At 42.9% G+C, this 23,146-nt stretch overlaps 1 protein-coding gene across 2 annotated transcripts in view; it reads right to left on the bottom strand.

The window, feature by feature from the left end:
* Positions 1–23,146, bottom strand: part of PI4KA (phosphatidylinositol 4-kinase alpha) — a 517,988-nt gene that overhangs the window by 426,197 nt on the left and 68,645 nt on the right. For both annotated transcript variants that reach the window (XM_078667865.1, XM_078667866.1), the window contains exons 3-9: positions 17,809–17,902; positions 15,987–16,075; positions 15,348–15,420; positions 13,367–13,626; positions 10,521–10,587; positions 2,082–2,230; positions 1,544–1,609 (exon numbers count right to left, since the gene is read on the bottom strand). In XM_078667865.1, the coding sequence (XP_078523991.1) occupies positions 1,544–1,609; positions 2,082–2,230; positions 10,521–10,587; positions 13,367–13,626; positions 15,348–15,420; positions 15,987–16,075; positions 17,809–17,902 (798 nt within the window). The remainder of the gene's footprint in view (positions 1–1,543; positions 1,610–2,081; positions 2,231–10,520; positions 10,588–13,366; positions 13,627–15,347; positions 15,421–15,986; positions 16,076–17,808; positions 17,903–23,146) is intronic.

Below are 23,146 nucleotides of genomic sequence, written 5' to 3'. Positions count from 1 at the left end.
AAATATTAATATAACTTAAGAGGACATCCGTTGAAGTAGGATTTCCTCTAATCAACAGGTAACCAATGGTTGAATCAACCAGGGCAACTGGAATTTACAAATATAAATTCAACTTTCTTTCACCAAACAGACGCTAGGTTAAACAGTAGGTGTTGTGAATAAGGCGCAATGACATTCAAGTATAAAAAAAGCTGGCACACATCATAAACATCAGGCTAGGTTGGAGAAGAGATGGTTTCTCCAGTGTCATAAGTTCACCCCTTATTTTGGTTTTGCAAAGCCTGTTGATGGCCTCACAAGAGCAGCCACAGAGAAAGCTCCAATGATGTGACAAACATGAAGGTAGTGGGGCTGAAGATAGTGAACATGGCAATCAGCACTCCTCTGATGACCAGGAGTATATCACCATAGAGGGATACGTTGTGTAGGCAGATTATTAGTCAGTTCACATTCTGTTCTCTTTGTATTGTTTTCAAATGTCTACACTCACTTGCTCTATCTTATCTTTGTTCACTGATTTCTGCATCTAGAACTTCTCATTCACTTTGTTCAGGTGAACAATTCCTCCTCGATCTCCTTGTGCCTTTTCGTGCTTTCATTTGGTCATACTCCTTGGACCTTAGTTCTGGAATAACCTTCCTATTTCCTTCGACGTTGCTCCTGCCAGATCTATTTTCAAGAAACCATTAACGGACCACCTGCTTGTATCGTTATATCATCTGTATGTGAAGCACCTTGGATAAAGGTGCTGTAAGTCAATAAATAAACAAACACAGTCTGGAATGTCATACCACACAAGACATTTGGTTGTACCAGAGTGTGCAGGTTTCTGTACCAACATAATTAGATTAGGCCTATGAAGCTATTCGGAAGAAACCCTTGGACACCCATATGTGATGAGATGTCAATTAAAAAGAAACGTTTTCTTCAGGACGAAGCGCCACACACCAGGCAGACAGGCATAATCAATTCTACTTATCAAAGTTTAACCGTTCCAAAGAACCATAGTAAACAGCATTCTACACTTACGCGGACATCATTACAACACTACTCTCCTTTCAGAGAAGAATGCCCCCACACATTTGGCTTGCACACCATACAAACATTACAGAACTACCAGATCAGCATGGAGAGACTTGCCCTTGGGTCAACATGCATCATCCTCCTCCAGCAATAAGTACACATTCCCAGTTTCACAGTCTTTTTGACTTCTGAAAACTTGTCCTTGTTTCTATTATCCTGCAACCATACAGCGATCAATTCCCCAATCTCAAAGTCACCAACTTTGCATCAAAATGTTCCTTTACACCTCATCACCTTTTCGCAATTTTATCCAAGTGTGTCTTTATCATCATCCACCTCCCCTTTTTTTCCATACAACCAAGTTCAAACATGTTATCTTCAAATCTTCAATCCATGAAAATCTACACGAGCCAGATGTTATCACATGTTGAGGAAATAGGAGTCACATACCTCCCTTCCAAGTATTTATTTCCATTTGACACGTTTTACCTTTTTCAGATAAAGTATGATTAAAACCTACCTCTAGGACTTCTGCAACCACTTGGTCCAAGGTTTTGAGGACATGGTCTCCCACAATCTGTTTCACCTGCACAGAAAGTAATAGAGCTTCATAAAAATCTGAAACTTTCTGTGGCAAATTTAACTCAAGACTGTACAAGGGATATGAAGCGATTTCAAGTTGCAGGTTCATGTAGGTTTAAGGGCCAAAGTCACACAGGATTTATGACAATTCGGTGCTATGAATTCTTATGCGCATGAGATTGCTCAAATGGTAGGCCATGAAGGTACTCTTGTGCCATATGATGACAGTTATTTTGTGTTACGGCATAAATGGTCTGCCAAATAGCTTTACTACCTACAGTATAAAAAGTATTGCCCTTTAATGGTTCTTACAGAAGATGGTGCTGCTGTCTCGAGACAGGAAGCAGATACAGTGAGCAATTTGGAAAGCAACATATGAATTTCATGCTTGTTTGCCTAACCTACCAAGCGGTCTCCCCTATAAACAGCATACTGATTTGAAAGGTCCAAAAGCCCCAAAACAACCTCCTACATACCATATGGAGAAGATGACGGAGCAAGTCCTGCGGAATACTGAACTCCTTGTTATTGGTGCCAGTGAAGAGAGGCGACACGGAGAAGCTGGAGCTGATCGTAGTGAAATAATACTCTGGGTCCAAAGCTCTTCCATCCGCAAGGTATGAACCTGCAAGTGAACAACAATGCATCACCAAACCGAGTATCTGGGGTTTTGAAAACAAGCAGGAGTTTGGCACAAGGGAATTCTCTTATTTAGGTGCTAAAGACCATGAACAATAGGATCTGCAAAGTCAGACAATGTTAGAAATAAATAAAAAGGTGAAGAAAGCATGAAACGAAGACAACTGGGGTTACAGTAAGGAACCTATATCAAAATGCAACATAGAGATGCAGAGTCAGGTAAAGAGATTAACGAGAACAAAGCAGAGAAATGTACATGGGAGGGGAGAAGCTCAAACAAGTGGCAGGCAGACAGAATTAAGTTAAAAGAGTGAAATAAAACTCAGTAATTGAAGACTAACAAAGAGCAAGAAAAGTTCAATAAAAGAATTAGGGTTATTTTAAAGAGAGAATAGGTAAAGTTCAGTCAAGAAAAAGGAGGACAATAGATCTAATTTATGACGAAATGTGATAGACAAAGAAAAGGTAAGCCACAATTTATAGAAGTTAAGGAAGGCAAGGACATCATGTCACCTACAATGAAAAGGTGATAATGAAGATAAACCCAAAGAAAATCAATGATAGAATGAAAAGCCATAAAGTGAACCCATAAAAAAAGATGTAAAGTTCAATGATAAGCAGTGAAATACGCTGGAAAAGAACATGGATGATACACAGAAAAGCTGTGAAAACACTTGCCTTCTTATTTGGAAGAGCATCATAAGGTACGATACAAATTTATTTATTTATTTTATGCTAACTAAATTGTGGATTCGGAGTAATGTGGTGATATAGCATTGGAAATGTAGTGAAATCACATTCCAGACCTTAAAAACATTATAGACTCACACCAGTAAAAACACAGATGGAAACTATATGCACAAAAGTGCAATAAAATATGTTTCAGATGTATTCATGCAGAGTCTACCACATTTATGGGAGAAACACCTAAATAGAGGGGTAATCTTATATCCCAAACTGGAGTAACATTACTACCAAACTGCATTATTATTCCTGTATTTACACTACTCTCTGAACGAGGGCCTGAGAAACAAAGTACTATGAAAAGAAATTAACTATGATTAAGACACTAAGGTAAAGTATCACAAACAGCACTTATGCGCACAGACAAAGAACAAGTAAAGTGATGAGAACAGTTATTTAAAAGGGAAAGACCCCATGGAGCGAGACATTCGACTTAGTATGAGCTGGGCCACACTATTCTGCATCAATGGCACATCCTCAACCAAGCCTCATAGTTGACCCACACACTGTAAGAGACAAGTACAAGCAAATAAAATATTTTTCCTCGCTCCTGTCGGATCTATCCCTAGCCGGCCTCAGCTGCCTTCTCGGGACCCCCATGATTATCTCAGTTCACTTACATTAAGTATGTGGAGTAATGGATATAGCTCCCCTAGTAATGTTGTCCATGAGGAGATCCACTCGAATTTTTACTTCAAAGGCAGTCCCACAAAGCAGCAGTGGTTTCAAATAATCTGACTGGCCAGCAAGTAATCAATTAGGTTAATGACAGTACTCAGGGGGTTTTTGTTAATCACTGCGTTTGAACTGGGTAGTGTTATGTTTTACAGATCGATTCGATCACTACTGAATGTGTTTATGTAAAATTATCATTGCGTCTAAGCATGGAAGACTGACATGGGTTTTATGTTATTTTCTAAACAGCTTCCCCTGAGGAAGGACACTATAAAGGCCCGAAATGCATTGAGATCAAGTTTTTAAGCTGTAAAACGTGAATTAAATGTCCCTATGTGAAGTGGTAAGAGGTCTGGATAGGCACAACTGCCTCATGAGAAGAAAATGGGTCTACGGACAGTATTATCGTGAATAAGAAAGTCAAGTTGAATGAACTTTGGAAAAATATGGAATATTAAACATGAAAAGGTTGTAAATCTCTGCTTTGAAACTGTGCGATTGGTAACGCATCACTGAGTTGCTGCAATTTGCTCACCTTTATCCAGAACCAATTTACACTAGTTGCACAGTGTCTTCTGAAAGTGTCTGAAACTCTATGCTGTTGCACCAATCGACCATATCACCATGCTACCAATCAGATTGGCTGAACAAGTCTCAACTACTTTGGGCTTATGGAGGAGTAGGATGCACCCAGGTCAGGAATCAGAAACAAGATTTATTGTACTTCGCTAGAGGGAAACCGGCGTTGTTTACTTTTGTCATGGAAGTCCTTTACATCTTTAAAAGTTAGGCCTGGAAGTATGGCACCTTCAAACAAATAAAATAACATCCACATTTTTAGAGATGTTGTTTAAGAATTTTCTCTAACAAATCTTTAAATGAAGCAAATTCGACTCCAAAGGATAATAGAAAAAACACTTCTCTACTTTGCATTATGACAAGCAATGGTCTTGCCACAGAAGCCCAGTAAGCAGCAAGCCGTGGAAACTTGAAATCTATGACATAGCAAGGAAACCCTCCAGCAGATACAGCAAGCCAGAAAGACGTGTTAAAGACAATACCCATAGATCTATATCATGTCAGTAAGCTTGTACAATTCAGTATTCGGACCCACAGATCGTCGGACTCCCTGTGCCCAGTTACTGCTATGAAGATGGCAACCCATAAGTGAGCTCTTCCCCACTATCTATTTTTCTCCCACCAAACCCACTCGCTATAACTACTCACTGTACATTTATGTATCCAGCCGCTCTCTCAGACATAGATCCTGTCTTGCTACACCCACTCAGCAGCAAACTGGAATTAGATAGCCTCAATGCCTAAAAAATTAAATACCCGGCCAATCTAACAAAGGCCTCGAAGACACAGACTTCTCAACGCGCACCCAGAAACCCTCATCTCTGATCCTTACTTCTGCGCATCAAAAGGAGCCTAATAAATGACCTTATCTTCTACACAAAAAGATGAGCACAACGGAGACAATCCCTTTATGCAATACTCCTGATCACAATATCCAAGAAAACTTTGCATGGTCTTAGACAATCCGTAGCGCCCTCACTCGCTTTCAATGCAAAAGTAACCATCTCCATTTATAACAATTGGATTATACTTGTCCAATCATCAGACTGCTACCAACAAATGTTTCCCTATCATTAAGTATGCCATACCTAGTCAGCACACTCTCAGATACACCCCAGCTCTTCATACGTTGCAAAGGCACCACAGTTAATGTCACTGCACTGCCTACCCACAGCAAGCGATCCACCCTTGTCCCCACCTCACTCCAACATAGCGATCAGCTCACACAGTACCAACTCGTCCATACCCCTTGAGGGGGCGAAGTCATCCCCAATGAACCTCCAAACAAATCAGCGCCCACATGTCACAACTGTAACAAGGATTACAGAGATGGACACCAATGAAGATATCTCTACCACCATGTCCACACACTTGTTCTGTTTTCACCCCCGTAGATAATCTTATCTTGGCCACAACCTATTTGACACAACTACATCTTCACAAACAGTTCTCGATCTCTACTCCTTCACACCACAAGCCAAAAACCATGTCCATCCAAACCTCCACCCACCAACTCACTCAGACATTTCAACAACACTACCGAGACCACCCTCCTCCCAGCCCTCTGTCACAAACCACGACAACCTACCTCCACGACTCGATAGAATCCAGAATAGATGAAAGCAAACAATATCTACACCAACTCAAATCCGACATACGAAGCCTAATAAATATAATGTATGAGATAGCTTACGCCAAATGATCCAAAAGGACTCCAGGAAATAGACTTAGCCACTCACCACCCACCAAACACCACCCACGACTGTCAATCACGTCACCCAATCTCATGAGCTGGGGATCTATACCTTACCTCAACGGCCCCACGAGGCCCATCAGACTAAAAGATCCACTATCAGACAATGACAATCACTCCTTTCTCCAGACTTCTAATCGGGCACAACATGACAATACAGACAATCTAGCTCATATCCAAACAATCACCTCGAGCCCATACAGAGAACCTAGTGCATAACCTTCCTCCTCAATGAATCAGTGAGGACAAATAAACCTCAACTTAAAAACCCAGACACTGGAAAAAAGAACAATATGGACATACAACCCAATGATGGGACATCCCTCAGCAATAACATCTTGCCTCCTATGGTGTTCATGTCAAATGTCCATGACCTTACAAACAACTGCAACAACTCCATGATGACCATTCTTGACACAATCGCGCCCTTACAACTAAAACGACTCTCCACTAAAGACTCCAAACCATGGTACAACAAGAGCCTAAACGAAAGAAAGACGCAATCTGAGACTAGTCGAACGATTGTGTAGATCTCACCGTCCCTAGAACATCTTAAGCACCTGAGATCACCGAGTGCCATCTACAACAAACGCATCAGAAACTCAAAAGCAAATTTCTTTAGAACTCAACTAGACATGGCCAGAAATCACTCCAAAAAACTGTTCGAAATTGACAAATAACAATCCATTCAGAAAACGAACCCTCTCACAATTGGTTCTAATCCGCATCCAAGCCACAATGAATTTGCCTCCTATTTCCTTGAAAAGACAAAAAACATTGAGAGTGATTTCCAGACGACCTCCCGATGATACCTCAAAATAGCCCATGCCCGCCTCTGATCGCTCGGACCACGTACCTCACAGATCTCACCCTTAAAAACAATGCGCCGTGGAACACATTCACACCCGATGATGAGAATGTCATTCTTAATATCTTAACAACATTCAAACCTTAAAACCACTTCTGAGACCCACTACCATCTAACCTCTTCAAGGAGATTAAAACATATTTCTTCCTCTCTGGACCAAGATAGTGAATGCTTCGCTGCTTAAAGAGGTATTACCAGACTGCCTACAATCAGGAAAAGTAACCCCCATTCTAAAAAAAAAAAATAATAACCCTTAGCAGATCACTCGAACCCAAATAACTTCGGACCAATCTCCACCATCCTTCTCTGCCAAAGCTCCTTGAGAAATGCGTCCATGCCCAACTATGCAATCACATAGAGTAGTTCTGCCTTATTCACCAATACCAATCCGGCTTCCGTCAGGGACGTAGCATGGAAACAGTCTTAACGCATATCGTTGATAACATGCTCAAAATGCAAGATCAGAATGAATCTTGCCTCCTTATCATCCTGGACCTCTCCTCAGCCTTCGATATGGTCAAACATGACAGCCTACTTGACCTAATGGAACGCAAAAAGGAGTAATCAGGGGTCGTTCTAAACTGAACTCAAAGAATCAAGGTTAATCAAACCCTGTCCAATATCCCTCCGGTCCCTTTAGGGCTCCAACAGGGGTTCACCCTATCACGTACTCTCTTCAACCTCTTCATGGAGCCTCTAACCGAAACTCTGAAAGTCTCCAACATCAAATACCAAATGTATGTGGATGACACCCAACTGTACCTAAAAATCTCCTCCTCTGAAGATATCCGTCTACTCAACACAACTTTAAAAAAAAAAAACTGGCTGACCAAAAACCACCTTTAACCCAACAAGTTCAAAAACGAATTCCTCTTAATCGCCCCACCAAAAGGATCCCTTGACATCAAAGATTGTATGAAACATCTTACAGTCTTTAATTGCCTTCCACACGTTATATATTCCACAAGATCACTGGGAATAACACTCGAGGGACAAGAATCTCACCATGCAGGAACACATCAGAGCAGTCACCAAAGGAGCCAACCTTCAATTAAACATACTAAGAAAAATAAAACCCTTTCTCCCCCAAGACGGCCTCAAACAGCTGTGCAAGCCCCAGCCCCACTTTCTCGGGAGTCGCTCGTCGCTTTCAGAGGCACCGTCACCTTCCGGGCTCGTGAGGCAGGAGGGTGAAGAGGACAAACGAGCAGCATCTCCCCTCCCCAAACACTGCACCCAGCCCGCGGCCGGTAGGTGGGCATGCCGCCCCCACCTCCACGAAGCGGCGGGGGCTCCCCTGAGGACCCTTTAGGTCGGGGCAGGGTCCCAGTGAGCCCTATTCCAGGGCCCCCACAATTTTAACCAGTCCACACAGAGAAAGGCCTGACCAGGTAAAGATCAATCAAGCTCCCCAATCCACAGATAGCCCAATGAGGGGTCACACCCCCAGTCTCCCACCTCGTTGGCCGCCTCTCTGCCCACAGGCGTATGTTGCAGTCAATCATCAGCTCCTTGCAGACTGCAGGCATGCACTCCTACAGTGGCCAGAAGCAGGTACTTGCGTGCCTTGCCTCTCCTTGCCGCGGAGGAGTCCTCACCAGCCTGGTCGTCTATAGGCCCTCCCTCAGGCCGGACGTGGAGGCAGCAACACAGTGTCACTGCTGCAGCCGCTTTAGGATATCAGGCCTGCCTCTGTCCCGGGTCGTGCTGCCTCGGCAGGAGGTGTTTCCTGGCCAGCGGGTGAGCAGTTGCAGGTGCTCAACACTCTGCCCTCCTTCGGTGGGAGAACACGACGAACCCCCTGGGCCCAAGTCGTCCAGGCCACCGCGGCCCACCAGTTCCGTCGGGGCTGCAGGCGTCCAGCCGGTCACAAGATCTTGCAGCGTTACCAGCTGCAGCATTTTTTTTCCTGACCGCCACCCCCCTTCACTGGCATGTCATGGGATTTTACTGCCCGGTTCCCTTCTCCCTGGGTCAGTGAGGATCTCCAGTGGGGACAAATGCACCCGGATATAATTATTGATATGTGGGGGAAGGCAGCGCAGGCTCTGGAGCTTCGTTAGCTTGCGTCTGCCATGTAGGGCTGCAGGCCACAACCCCCATGTGCATCATCATTTAGCAGTTGATGAAGTAGAAACCCCCCCCATCAACTTCATGAACTATGAGAAGGCATTCAACAGTGTGGAAATAGAGACCCTCTGGAACCTCCTCCGCCACTACAGTGTGCCAGATAAACTTTTTAAGTCATTTTGAACTCTTACGAGGGAATGGACTGCAAGACAGTCCGTGGAGGACAGCTCACTAAAGCCTTCGAAGTGAGGACCATAGCCAGCCATGGTTGTTTGCTCTCGCCTTTTCTCTTCCTGCTGCCTATAAACTGGATCATGAAGGCATCCACAGCAAAGAGAAGAAACAGGATCCAGCAGACACCTTGGACGCAGCTTGAGGTCCTCAACTTTTCAGACGACCTGGCCCTACTCTCCCATACCGATCTGCAGATTCAAGGCAAGGCCAACACAGTGACAGACCCATCAACACAACTTGGCGTCAGCATCCACAAGGGAAAACCCAAGATCCTGAAGAATAACACAGCCAGCACAACTGCAGTCACTCTTGCAGGTGATGCACTGGAAGAGGTTGAGGCCTTCACCTACCTGGGCAGTGTTATAGACAAGCAGGGCAGCATAGATGCCGATATCAAGGCAAACATCGGCAAAGCAAGGGCTTCCTTCATTCTGTTAAAGAAGATGTGGAGATTCAAGGACCTAAGACTACAAACCAAGACCAGGCTTTTTAACACCAAGGAAAAATCGGTCCTTCTATATGGAGCAGATACTTGGAGGACAACAGTCACCACCACCAGCAAAGTCCAGACATTCATCAACACCTGTCTGAGGAAAATCCTATAAATCCTGTGGACAAACACCATCAACAACGACCTATGGAAGCAGACTTTCTAACTCCCTTCTCATGAAGAAATCATAAAAAGACGCTGGGGCTGGATAGCCACAACCTCCACAAGCCTGCATCAAACACCACCAGGCAAGCCTTCACTTGGAGTCATCAAGGTAAAAGGAAAAGAGAAAGGCCAAGAAACACACGGCGTTGAGGCCAGCTGCAAGGAGATGGGTTACATCTGAAGTCAGACTGTAAAAAAAGCCCAGGACAGAGATGGCTGCAGAGCACTGGTTGAGGGCTTCCACCTTAGGAGGGGTAGCAGGCAGACATAAGTACCTTTCATCCTAGCACCTTCAAAGAGGAAGAAAGCATTAACTTGATCCATTTAGTGCTTGTGGTTTGATTCAAAATGGGGTGCTGCTTATGGAGTTTCAAGTGTATGTGTTTGATAGCCTTAGATTTGTGTTAAATAAAGACAGTATCAATTTACAGAATACGATGGTTTTTAGATATCAAACAGAAGTAGCTTTGATTCCTGAAGTGATTTAACGAGCTTCACTGAGGTATCAAGCAGTCAAGCGCAGTACCACACAAACAGGCAATGTCAGAACTTGACTTTGTGACACTGGGCATCAATTAATGGTATGAGATGGAGGGTGACAATCTATTTCAACTTGCTGTGGTAATAACACCATCTCTACCTTCCATCAGCAAAATCACACCACAACCCCAATAACATGCTATCGACTTACTACTTACCTTCAAAATACTGCATTGCAGCACCCCCCGGGGAACCAGGAGGCAGGTCGGCACGCTCTGGACTTGTCTGAAAAAAAGAGGAGCAGTTACAAAACATTTCTCATTTCATATAACAAATGGAACAGAAAGAGGTGTCACTTTGCCAAAGCAGTCTATGTTAAAGTATGTCAGACTTAGTCTAGTTTGTACAATAAAACTGGCAGTTTCCCAATGAGTAAACATTAAAGCCCCAGAGCCAAAGTTGCTTGAATTGGTCTTCTGTCTTCATGCACATGTGCTCTTCATGGTCTACCACAGCCCAGACCACAACATCCCAATTTGATTGTTTAGCTGAGATTCTTTGGCTAATTCATCCAATCCACTCACTCCACAAAAAGGAGTGTACCGACCAAATAAACACATTTCTGCTTCTATACACATGTACTACAACCTATCAGAGTAGGGTACAAAAAAATCAAAACCAAACTTGACACTCCTATGTTGTTAGGGGTTTGTGCTAAAACTTGCCTCTTGTTTTAAAACCATAAATGCCTCAAAAGAAAGGTTGCTGTCCATGCCATCTCACACCTCTAGCAATGAATAGCATAGTAGATGTGTTTAAAGGGGACAAGATCTTGTTATAGAAATGAGCAGTTTTCATCCGTGCAGTATGCAGTTGGGAGAACCTAGCTCCAATGTACTGTACTCTTAAAAGTATCTCTAAGAGCTGGTTTCTTTAAATTGATGGCCTAGGAGGCACCGGCAAGCGAGAGAGGTGTTAGGACTTGTGATAATACCGTCTGCGGTTCGACAGCACTGCCAATCTAGTTGAATTACATTGGCCAAGGCATACAGTTTGTGATGCATTCTGTGGCTTCATCTGTGCAAGACAGAGCACACTCAGGAGCAGGGAACACCACTATATCTGGAGCTGTTGGAACGTTCTTCTCGTGCCAGCTTTCTTTCTAGGTTAGTTGTCAGGGCAACAGACCTTTGAATGGAAGCTTTATGTGAAGACCATCTTGACCAGCCAGAGCCACTGAATTGTCAGTGAAATGATTAGTCACCAACCAATCTGGGAGGCTGCTAAGCCTGTCACTTCACAGTGCTGATTTGGACATGCAACTAAGACTGAGAAACTGCAGGCACAGCTATTAAAGGACAGCCAACTACATTATAAGTTTGCATGTGGGGTGGAAACTAGTGAGATGAGTAGGGCTTTAGTGTGAAGTGCATGTATACTTCACTGCACAATTTAGTTAGAAAGAGAGGGAAGACGAGACTTGTCCAGTGTGTAGGGTTCTGGGTCTTTTTTTAATGTTTTGTAAAAGATGCTTAATCTTGTTGACGGGGGTGTATAGGCTTGAACTGCGGTCCCTCATACGGTGCACTTGATGGAACAGTGCAAATATATTAGCGCTTCTGACTGCATAAGGAAAATGTAACTGCTGCTGCATTAAAGTATGTGTGTCTGTGTCTATCACAGAGTGAGAGAGAAAGTTATATGGGAGAGAAAAAGAGGGAAAAGGAAAGAGGAGACAAGAGGGAAAGAAAAAGAGAAAAAGGTATACTTACTTGCACTTTTTACATAAACGAATACTCAAAAGTATTTAGCGCCACACAAGTAATTTTTGCAAAAACTATACGTATTATGCGTGGGAAAAATTGCACCATCACCTAATCTTAAACTGCTGATCTCCGTGCTCTACCTGGTTAATACAATCATGAAGATAGAGAAAACACTGGATTTGCTAATCCTCGTTTTATTGTTCCCATCTACCCTACTTTATACTTGTTCTGCTGGTACCAGTTTACAATTTTAGTAATTTCAACTCTATTTTCGTTCTAAAACCTTAAAAAGACGTAGAACATATGCTTGCCATGCTTTCCTGGAGTGCTAAGAAAGCACCAAAAGTACAAGTCTCATCTAAAACTGCAGTTGCATCGCCCTTGCTTCATGGGGGATGATGGTAGATTTCACATGAGAAGCACAAATGTGCAACTTAGCAGTGCGAGTATGTGGGGAACTTGCTCTACACTAGCTGTCAATCATTCCAGCAAAAGTACTCCTAGGAATTCAACATCAAACATTTTTAGAAGGCAGAAGAAGGTGAAAGCTCTACACACATGTAAAGATAGGCCTATTGGAAATTGTAGAGATTTTCTTCATTTAAAAAAATAATAATAATGAGGACACTTTTAGGTTACCATTTTTTATCAAATTCATTTTCAGGCTGATTATAATCTTGAATTTAGTGTATATCCATCACTCCTTCAAATTGGCATCCGGTAACAACAAAGCAATACTAAACGAACAAAACGAATGACACGACTAAAAAAACCATCAAACAAAAAGCATAAGTGTTATAGAGGGCTGTAGTGGAGTTATTACCTTCCAAAAGGTGCTATCATTCTATCACAACCCCATCCTCACAAATTCTATGATGAACATGATTTGGAATAGGCACGTAATTACTCAAAATCAGAAAGGTGCTCTTTCGAGTTAGGAGTTGTAATAATGCAGAACCACCACGACAACAATAATGAATGCATGCTGACATCCCAGGAATCTCTTGACTTCGTCATTCGCTTTTAAAGCTATGAGCGCCAGAACGAATACAAATACATATGAAGATTCCTATCAGCTGACTGCCACCCTCACCTAGCAGCATGAACAATGTGCAAGACTGCTCTTTATTCTTAAAGACTTCTCTTCGGGAAGGCAAACGAAACAGAAGTAAACCCACATCAGCTATGAGATTATGATCCTCTAAGTACCCCTTAAAGACATTGAAATGACGAGCCGCAGACTGTCAATCTTTCCCGACAATGGATGAAGTGTCAAAAATGTGAAGGGACCCTCAAACCTGCGAGCTGCTGGAAACACTGCTGGTCTTCCTCTTCAGAGAATCCCCCTGGCACACAGACAACAAGGAGCTAGGCATGATCGATCGGAAGTCGTTGAAGGAGCGCCGTCGTATGCCTTCCAGTTCATCTGGGATCTTCAAGGACTGAGGTGGGGCTTTCGGGAAAAGCTTGGACAGAAGGGGCTCGTCAGTGTTGTTGTAACGCCCGAAGGCCCGGGAGATGCCAATCAGACAAGGGACAGCATATTTGCACAAGTACTCTGGAGAGGCAAAACACACATTTGAAAACAAAAAACATAAAAGGGGACCACCATCAACCAGACAATTTGCATTTAGATCTTGAAGAATTGTCTCAGAGGAAAATCGTTTTGACTTTAGTAATAATCCTGGCACACCCTTTTAGATGCTATTAAATGATCTTTAAACCTGTCATCACAAACACAACAATTGTGCAAAAGGTTTTACAATTACTTTTGGTGATCCAAAGATGGCCCAAATTCTACAGATGTGATCTGAAGAAAAGCATATGCACATATTCTGTGGAAAGAGTGCATCTTTATAGCTGGAAGTGCGAGACCATTTTATTAGAAAATGCTGCTGAGAGGCAAAATCACCAAAACAGGAAGAGTCACGCCTGCTTCCCAATCTCACTATAGGTATCAAGTGCCTCTGAGACTCACTGGAGCTCAAATATCAGACAAGATATCCCCTGCCATTCCACCCGACCCACTAAATATCAGAAGTACGTGCTGACTCCCTTGGCTGCTTGCATCAATGTTTTTTACAACTGACCAAACTGGAACTCAATAAATGAATCCTAGTACATCTACAGCACTTAGAACGAATTAATTTTTCAGATGACTTTTTATAGTATCTTTGTGAAACTGTGAATCCTGAATTACACTACAGCAGCTCTGGGAAAGAGGTGTGGTCTGGGGGTTGCCAGTTGGAAAAGCAATAGGCAAATCTAGATACAAAATAGCATCTCCTACAGCCCCAAACCACTCAAAAAACAGAATATTTACTTGCAGACTACCTCCAGGAGTATGCCCTATTCCATAAATGGTACAACTATATAAATATGAGCCCAATATTGTTGATATTAGAAAATAACTGCTGGGTTCTACCAGCCAGTCCAGTTCACTGCACTTGGCTTGTGTGCACCAATTGTACCTAATGAAAAGGACAGTCGTGAAGAGCACAGTGATTCAGTGAGAACAACACAGAATCACTGGCCAGGTCTCTGAAACCGAGAAGGTAGAATGAAAGCTTATATTTGCAAACACCCAAAGGCAGAGAAGCAAAATCAAAAACAGATTGTACAATTACTAGAAATTACCCAAACCATGGTGATCCATGTGAGTTTGGGAAAGTCATAATTAAATATACCAGATGGACCTCAGCTCTAGCACAAAAGAAACATCCTCAGCCCCACCTGCGATCAACCCCAGTCTACGAGCATCCTGTGACAAGTGTATCGTCAATCCCGGGTCATCAGACCAATTCATGTACGAAGTCCGCATGAAAATGCAACAGTATATATTTTGGTTTTCTACATCCATCTAACAAACCAAATTACTTGACACATACGAGAGCAACATAACTAAATGTTTGATACTCCGGGACCGTGGAAGCTGCTAAAGAAGAGGTTTCACACACCTTTAATAACATAACAGAACTAGGGCTGTACCTAAAAAGCTAAAGACCCAGCAGCGCACACAAGAATGCGACCAGGCCAGAGTAAAATCAAGAAGAATGGCATTTTATATTTTGGATAACAGTTTAGTTGTGCTTGTATTTTTGCATGCAAATAAAACCTGACACTTTTCAATAGCAACCAAATACCACTCGGGCACTGAGTAAACCCTGTGGTATGCCACTTTCCAGCCTTGTCCACTTTCTGAATGAAATCAAATAATCTCGGTCTGCAAGACACAAAGATGACTATTGTTGAATATACACATCTCTCCTCTTATGGTACCTTTGTCCTGGGTCTGCGGAGACTGGCACATTGCAAGCAGAAATTGCATCACATCAAGAATCCCCTCGAGGATCTAGAACAAATGGGAGCAGAACATGAGCTTTAGGGAAAGCGTGAACGATTGCAAAGATTCAACGTCTAGTAGCTGTGATTGAGATAAATGCATGTCGAGGCATTTTAAAGGGGAAAAAGGCAGTCTTGGTGATCTTACAAGCAAAACACTATATTTCCACCACAGACGCTCGCACGCCCTCCCAAGGAGTGACCTCACACGTACTGACTGAGCTTGCAGAACTGAGCTGCAGCCAGCATCTTAAAAAGTGGACTATAAAAGATGATTTCTTTAGGTAAAAAAGTCTATTACTGTTATACTAACAAACACATTACATGCACTGACATTTTGGATACTGTGACTGCTTATATACTAAACCTATTAATGAATATATGTATTAATAATTAGGTGCATATTTAATGAGGGGGAATAGGAATGCAGAAGCAGAATTAAGGTATTGTACAATTTTCAAAGATTGGGATATTACTAAATCAGCAGAGCTAGAGGATTCGAGCAGTGTTGAAAATATGTAAACACTCACCTGGCAAGGTCTTCCACAGAACATCATACCCTTGTGCATTACATACCTGTGCTCGGAAAACCGTGTCCCTGTGGGCAACGTCGGACAGCAGAGTCACCAGGCAGAAACTGAAGGTTTCAGAAACAGGAAGCACACCTGACGGGAAACAAAAGAAACAAATGTCACACGGTATGTGGGACCGATTACACAAGTTCCTTTCTCATCAATCTTTGCATGTCGACAACCAAGACAAGGCTTCAGAGTTTTGAATAACCATGGGCGTAGTTTGTGTCGTAGCGCTACGCGTAGCTACGCGAAGCGCACTACGCGAGCTACGCGTAGCACTGCGTAGTGCGGTAGGAAATGCTGTTTGCAATGCTTGCACAGTGCCGGATGCTTGTCCGCACTGGGCAATCATTGCAAACGGCGTCTTGCACAGTGCAAGCAGTCGTTTTCTGCCGCTCGCACTTTTCTCAACGCGGACTGGTAGTTTCTCATCGTGAGCAGTCGCGAGCATACGCAACCACTCGCAATGAGAAACCTGACCTCCTCGCGTTGAGAATCTAGCCGGGAGGTTTATTTTCCACGCTCGCGATCGGCAACTTGATGTTGCTGATCGCAAACGAGGAAAAAGTCTCGCTGGGATGTCATTTTGCTCGCTCGCGGTTGCCAACTTGACGTTGAGGACTGCGAGCAAGCAAAAAATGCCCTCAAAGCGTATTTGCACTGTGCCACGTGCAATTAGCGTAGCGCGTAGTTGTGTAAACTACACGAGCGTAGCGTAATTTCCGCCCAGGCCTAGTTTTGAACGGCTAGTTTAGAAGATTTTGGCTTCGGTTAAAATGGCTGTGCACTCATGGATGCTCAAAAGAGGACACCGTAATTAGAAGGTGTGTAATTTGCACTCCATTCAGCAAACATGAAATTGTACTAGTTACTGCACCAGTTGTAATCTGGGCCTGTGTGCTCTGCTCACTTTCCCACATAGTACTGCTAGTAGCACACTCTTTGCAGTCATTACATTAAAGGAAATGTTGGGAGTAATGTCCCTGCGGAACCTGTGGGCTCTAGTTTGAAGCCAATGCAATAAACGCACTATGGTGTCACTCAAGTGAGGAGATGCCAGTGCTCTTTGAAAATGTATGGTGTCACATCCTCTTAAACATACTGTGGTCCCTGCCCAAATGGTGACATTACTTAAAAAGCTGCACTACTGCAGAGGCAAGACAACGTTGTCCAAGGGTCTCCAATGGAAATTAAAAACAAAATGGTTAGAATAGCACGTGCACAGACAGACATAAAATAGCATGCCAAACTGCTTTTGGGCAAAAACAAAGATGAACAAATCATGAGCAGAAATATACAAATATTTCATAAAGAGCAACGAGTAAAGCAAAGAGTATAATCAGAACTAGAAATACATATTTACTTCAGTAAAAGGTGATGACTGTTTTGTCAGCCGCTGAAGGCAGAAAATGAAGATAAAGGTGAAAGTATATTTTGCAGTCATAAAGGGTGCCTTCTGAAGGCCATTATTAGTACAAGATGAAATACAATTATTTGTCCTTCCGGAGTTGAAATGTACTTGAAAGGTATCTAAGACGTAAAGGGCAAAGCTAAGCAAACCCAAGAGTAAATACAAAATTAGCTGAGCAGCTATATTTTACTATCATTATACTTTCATCAAAATACCCGCTGTGATTATGTTATTTCATTTGTAATGCAAAGAAGGATGGAAGTAAAGACTTCTCTGCAATGGGGACTACTCCGAAAAAGAGAAGTTAAATATCTTCGGCCCACTAAATAACCTCCCATCAGCAGAAGCCCGCGTAGAGTTTTCATTAGTAAATACATCTGCTGCGGCTGCAGAAACCCACGCTGGAGCTCACCTCTGGTTTTCCGGGACATGCTCTCTTCGATCCACTGCACCTTCGGGAGTCCTTTCAGCAGCCGCAGCAGGTATGGGACCATGTTCTCTTTGTGCTGGAAAAGCAGTGAACAAGGATTAGACAAGAGTTGGAAGTTCAAAAAGAGAGTCGGGGGCTGGTGAAGCTGTAGTAGGTAGAATGGAGTCTAGTCTAGAAATCATAATCCTCACTTTTAGACTTGATAACATAATACAAAAAACAAAGATTTCATGCTAGTTCCGACATCAGTCACATAACCTTTGGCTGTCAGCTGAGTGCAAGGAGATGGCAAAACCCTAGCAGCATTCACATCTCCCAACATCAGAAAGGTGAAAAGGCATTCATTAGGATAAAAAAAGGTGGATACATTCAACTCCCCACTAGAATACAATGAAAAGAGCAGATTGAAGGAGCGGAGCAAAGACGGAAACTGCATTAAAACACAGTACCCCAAGTAATGAATCAGGGCTCTCCTTCCTCAAGTCTTATGTGTTTACCAGGTGTACATCTTCAGCACGGTTTCTGCTGGTACACCTTCTCTGATGGAAGAGAGCTCTACAAGCAGGTGTTACTAAAGCTACTGTGCACTACTAACAACATTAGAAAAGGATTTAAGAGCATAGGACCAGAGGTACAAAATATGGTCTCAAAATACTGATGTAAAACTGCAATCAGTATTTCATGAGTTATGGTTTCTAATCCGACATACCTCATGAACATTAATGAGGAAGGTCGTAAATTGCAACGCCCTTCAATTCTAGAGCATCACAGGGATGGTGGCCTGCTAAGGTCAGCAGACTACTATGTCTATCATTAAATGCAGCCCGTTTTCCTTAAAAAATACAGGGCTGAATTTTAAAAAGAAAGTGTTCACTTTTTACTTTTTTCTAAAGTTTGTTTGAAAGTAGGTAACTCCAATAAACCATTTCTAATTCACAAAGGAAAAAAAGGCCTGAAATGGACCTCTTCCCTTTTGCGAACCCATTACAACCCCAGCTAGCGAGTCTTTAATTTTTCAATGTTTTACAACCGAATTTTGTACACAAAGTATTGACACATATCATACATAATCAGTATTTGGAAATGGACGCCTACAGCACGCTTCTTCCAAATACCGATTTGGTATGGGGTGATAATCCCATTTTAGGAGTTGGTATACATTTGCTAACTCCTAAAACTATATTAGTGCATTCAAACAAGCATTTTAACAGTGCTATTTCTCATTCGGAGCACTGAAGAGACAAGAGAGGAAGGCCAGAGCAAAGTTGGTAAGAGCAGGTGGTTTTTGCAGTGCAAATCTCATATGAATCTGTTGTTTGTGGTGTGCACCCAATTTGGGTTCTCTTGTAAAACCTGAAGTAAACTTGCAAAAAGAACAATAAAAGATTAGTTAAAAGCCTAGTATAAGTGAACAGAAGCTGTTTAATCCGATTTGCTTGTGTAAAATGTTATTTCAGAGTCAGCTTAGCACTAGTGTCTGGAGTGTTTAGAAAAGGAATTGAAAGCGTATGATAGTACTTAAAGTTGGTTAAATCGGGCCCCACCTATAGTGTTGATCAGGAGCTGGGGTGCAGTCGACCAGTCACTAACCAAGGAGATCAGCTCCATACACTTTAATCATACCAGTTACAGGTTATGTGTTTGAGCTGGATCCAGAGTCGCATAAACAAGTTTTCCTCCTCGGCTCCCACCTTGCACAGCCCCTTAGGTGTACCCGTCCTCACATCCTACCTTTCCGACCTCTCTCGCTTCTTTTAACCTACTCCTTTATACACAACCTCATATGCATACTCTCTCCACTGGCATACTCCTAACACAGCTAACTACTGTAATCCCTATGGCCTATTTCGATTAATTCCCACCAACCTACACCTCCTTTCTACCACTAATGCACCTCGACCAGCTATCACCTTCCCACCCATCCTTCTATTCAAGTTTACCCCTACTCTACTCCCAACGCCTGCTATTCTTTCCTACCATGCAACACTAGTCAAAAAAAGACACTAGTCGCTCAAAATAACAAGTCTGAAGGTACTAAAGATCATACTAGCTGAAGCTTTCAAACTGTGATGAAAGCGTTACATATAGCACATCTTTTGAAGCTAAACAAGCAAATGCACATGGCTTAGTACCTGGTGCACAGAGACTTCTATGTTATGTAGAAACTTTCATGCTAAGACAATTCAGTGTAATAACTCTAGTCTTCTTACAATACTTAATTTTGGAAACATTTTCTGCAGAACCAAAAAACCTGTGTGGAACATACTGGACACAAGTCATGTGCACAAAGAGTTACTCTTTAATATGTTAATATGGATATCGATGCATTTCTCAACAAAAATTAACTATTGTTCTTATTCATAGAATCACCTGTGCCGCACTCTACATACTTGCATGTAGAATAGTAATACAGTAGTTACCCGCCACTATGTAAACTATAAACTAACAAACTCATTGGATGATGTTATCAGTGATTTCATCAATGTCATTGGAGATGTCATCAAAAATGTCATAGAAAATGTAATGAGAAATATAATATGTGAGGTCATCAGCATTGAATGGCAGGGGCACAAGTTATAGTTAGCTCTGCCAACTGTTACTGGCGGATTCCGGTGTCTTTTTAGTTCAAAACGTTATTATATAGAAATATATTACTCAGCGGTGGTGGCCACTGTGTAGTTATAGTTAGGAGCTAGTTACCAAATAAAGAGTGTTTCTTTTTTAGTTTGCCAATAACTTTGGAGCATTTTGACACATCTTCACAAAACATTTTTTTTTTAAGTTCATCCACCTCAGCTCCTTCCTTAAAAGATTGGGGTGATAGGGCAAGCAGAAACTGAGAAAAAAGGGGTGTCCCAATATGCAATTTTTCTATGCAATTTCCATAGGGATGTTTGAACATCGCTACAGCCAAAACAGAGTGCTTTTTGTGATATGGTGTAAATCCATTTCGTAGTTTTCAAGAAACTAAAGTTTAAAATGTATATGTAACTGGATAGTTAGGTTTCTAGGCCTCTCACAGGAGTCCCGCAGACACGTATATAATAGAGTAATCTGAACAGTAGAGGGGACCTTTATTCCCGTCGGATGGTTCACTCCCGCAAATCCTGAGAGAGCTTGCACTCTCTGATGGGCGGGTTGCAACATGAGAAGAAACGCTGCGGCTGCTGTTACATGACAGACACAGGGACTCAGGCCCTGTGTCATGAATTTAAAAAAAAAAGGGCAGAGGTATCCTGACCACTTGGACCTTGTTGGGGGGGCCCAGATGACAATTTAAAAAACCTAACGGGGGGGCTCGGGGGAGTGTCTGTGGTTGGTTGATGACCAAAGGTCGTTGCGCACCGGGGGAGGCCAACTGTGGGAAGTGAGGGGGAGGGGGTACTTGAGCCAACCACACACTGCCCACAGCCTTCACTAAAAAAAAAAAAAAGATTAAAGTGACGTTATAATTAAGTGAAAATTTCAGTTTAAGCATAACGTTTTGCACTTTAAAAAACACTGAAATTCATCAGTTATACTTATTTGAAGTAACTATAACTAATGCAGTCGCCATGCACTGTGTATGACCTCCCATATTAAATCACTCATGATATGTTCTATGACATCTACAATGGAATCATTGATGACAACACTGTGCATGACAGGGCATGAGCTATAGTCACTTCAAATAACAAACTGGTGAATGTCAGTGTTTTTTTTTGTTATTTTTAGTTTAAAACTTTCCATTTAAACTGACATTTTTACCCAACTATAACATCACTTTAACCTTCAGTTATTCCCAGTGAATTGCTGAAGTTTATTTAATGCAAAGATATTATTGCCATTTTTTCACGGTGAATATATATATATATTTATACATATATTACCTACTGACGGTCACCTGTGGGTAGTTATAGTTAGGACCCTATTTCCATAGGAAGGCGTTGTTTACTTACCTATATCTTTGGCGCCGTTTGACGAATCTTCACAAAACTTTTCCCCATAAAAGTGTGCCAGTGATACTAGTTGTACAAGGAAAGTTTCGGGAGATCCTTCTAGCGGGGACTGAGAAAAAGGGCGGGATCAAAAAAAGTGTTCCCCTTGTTAATTCTCATAGGGATTTTAGACCCGACTACAGCCCGAACCGCTGGACGGAATTACACCAAATTTGGTAGAAAGGTAGCTCTTGGTCAAAAAAGCGCTCTTTTTTGTTATTTAGTGTAAATCTGCTCAGTAGTTATAGAGTTAATAAAAGAAATCTAAATGTGTATATCTAGGGACTCAAAGGCTCTATGAATCCTCCGGATCTCGTGGTGATATCTGATTGGCTGCCACCACTTCAACCAGGAAGTGTTGGCAGCCATCTTGGGAGTCCCAGAAAACATGTTAAAAAAAAACTGAAAAGGGTTCAGGGCAGAATACCCTAACTCCCTAGCCCTGGTATCCCTGAGGACCCTGCCAGGGCAAAAAAAGCAAAATACATTGTGACCCGGTCCCTGTTACACCCCCGCCTGGCCTGTGCCCCCCTGAAACCTTACCGTTGTCAAGGACTTCCCACTCACGCACTTTTAGACAACCCCCTCGGGTCCGTAACAGTGTCAGAGCGAACAGCATGACCCACAGTGCCCCGCCCCTCTCTCTGTTCCAGGAACCTATCACCGGGCCTCAGGCACCGGAAGTACGTCACCGTGAACCCGGAAGGCCCGCCTCCGAGGCAGCGACAGCACCAGTGAAAAGCGAACGCCACTGTGAGGACGACGTCGGAGCATTGTGGCAGGATACTCAGACTGGTGTCGGAGAGCGAGAGGAAGAGCAAGCCGAAGAAGACGAGTGGTCGGAGGACTGGTGGAGCCCTTGAGGAGGTGGCTGAAGAGCGGCCGTAGCTCAACTGGAGAGCTACGGCGGACCGGGTGAGTAGCGTAGACCTCCCCGTGAGCACGCTAGGTGTTCAGTGTATATATTGTATAGTCCTCTCACCTTTAGGCACTTGTCGCACGTTAACTGCACTGTGATTACTGTAAAGCACTTCACCTTGCAAACACCCCTCTTCCCGCCACCGTCACCCTAACACACTTTCTCTGACCTACTTCCCTGACTTCCGTACGTTCCTCCTCCCCATAGAACCCTACCTCACTAGTCCTTCTTTTCTTCCCCCACACGTCCCGGTGTCGGTGTCAGCATACGATTGAGACCAAGTTCGGTCTAACGGTCCCTTCTCTCTCTTATTGCCCTCCGAGGTATCTCCCCAGCTACGGAGACGAAGAACATCCCAAGACCCGGCAATAGAAGATCGTCGACCAGGAAGAACCACCCGTCTTACCGGACTGCCTTTGTCATC

The sequence above is a fragment of the Lissotriton helveticus genome, chromosome 11, assembly GCF_964261635.1.
Source record: "Lissotriton helveticus chromosome 11, aLisHel1.1, whole genome shotgun sequence".
NCBI classification, from domain to species: Eukaryota; Metazoa; Chordata; class Amphibia; order Caudata; family Salamandridae; genus Lissotriton; species Lissotriton helveticus.
Note: the sequence above shows the minus strand (reverse complement) of the source record. Positions and strands in the feature narration are given on the sequence as shown.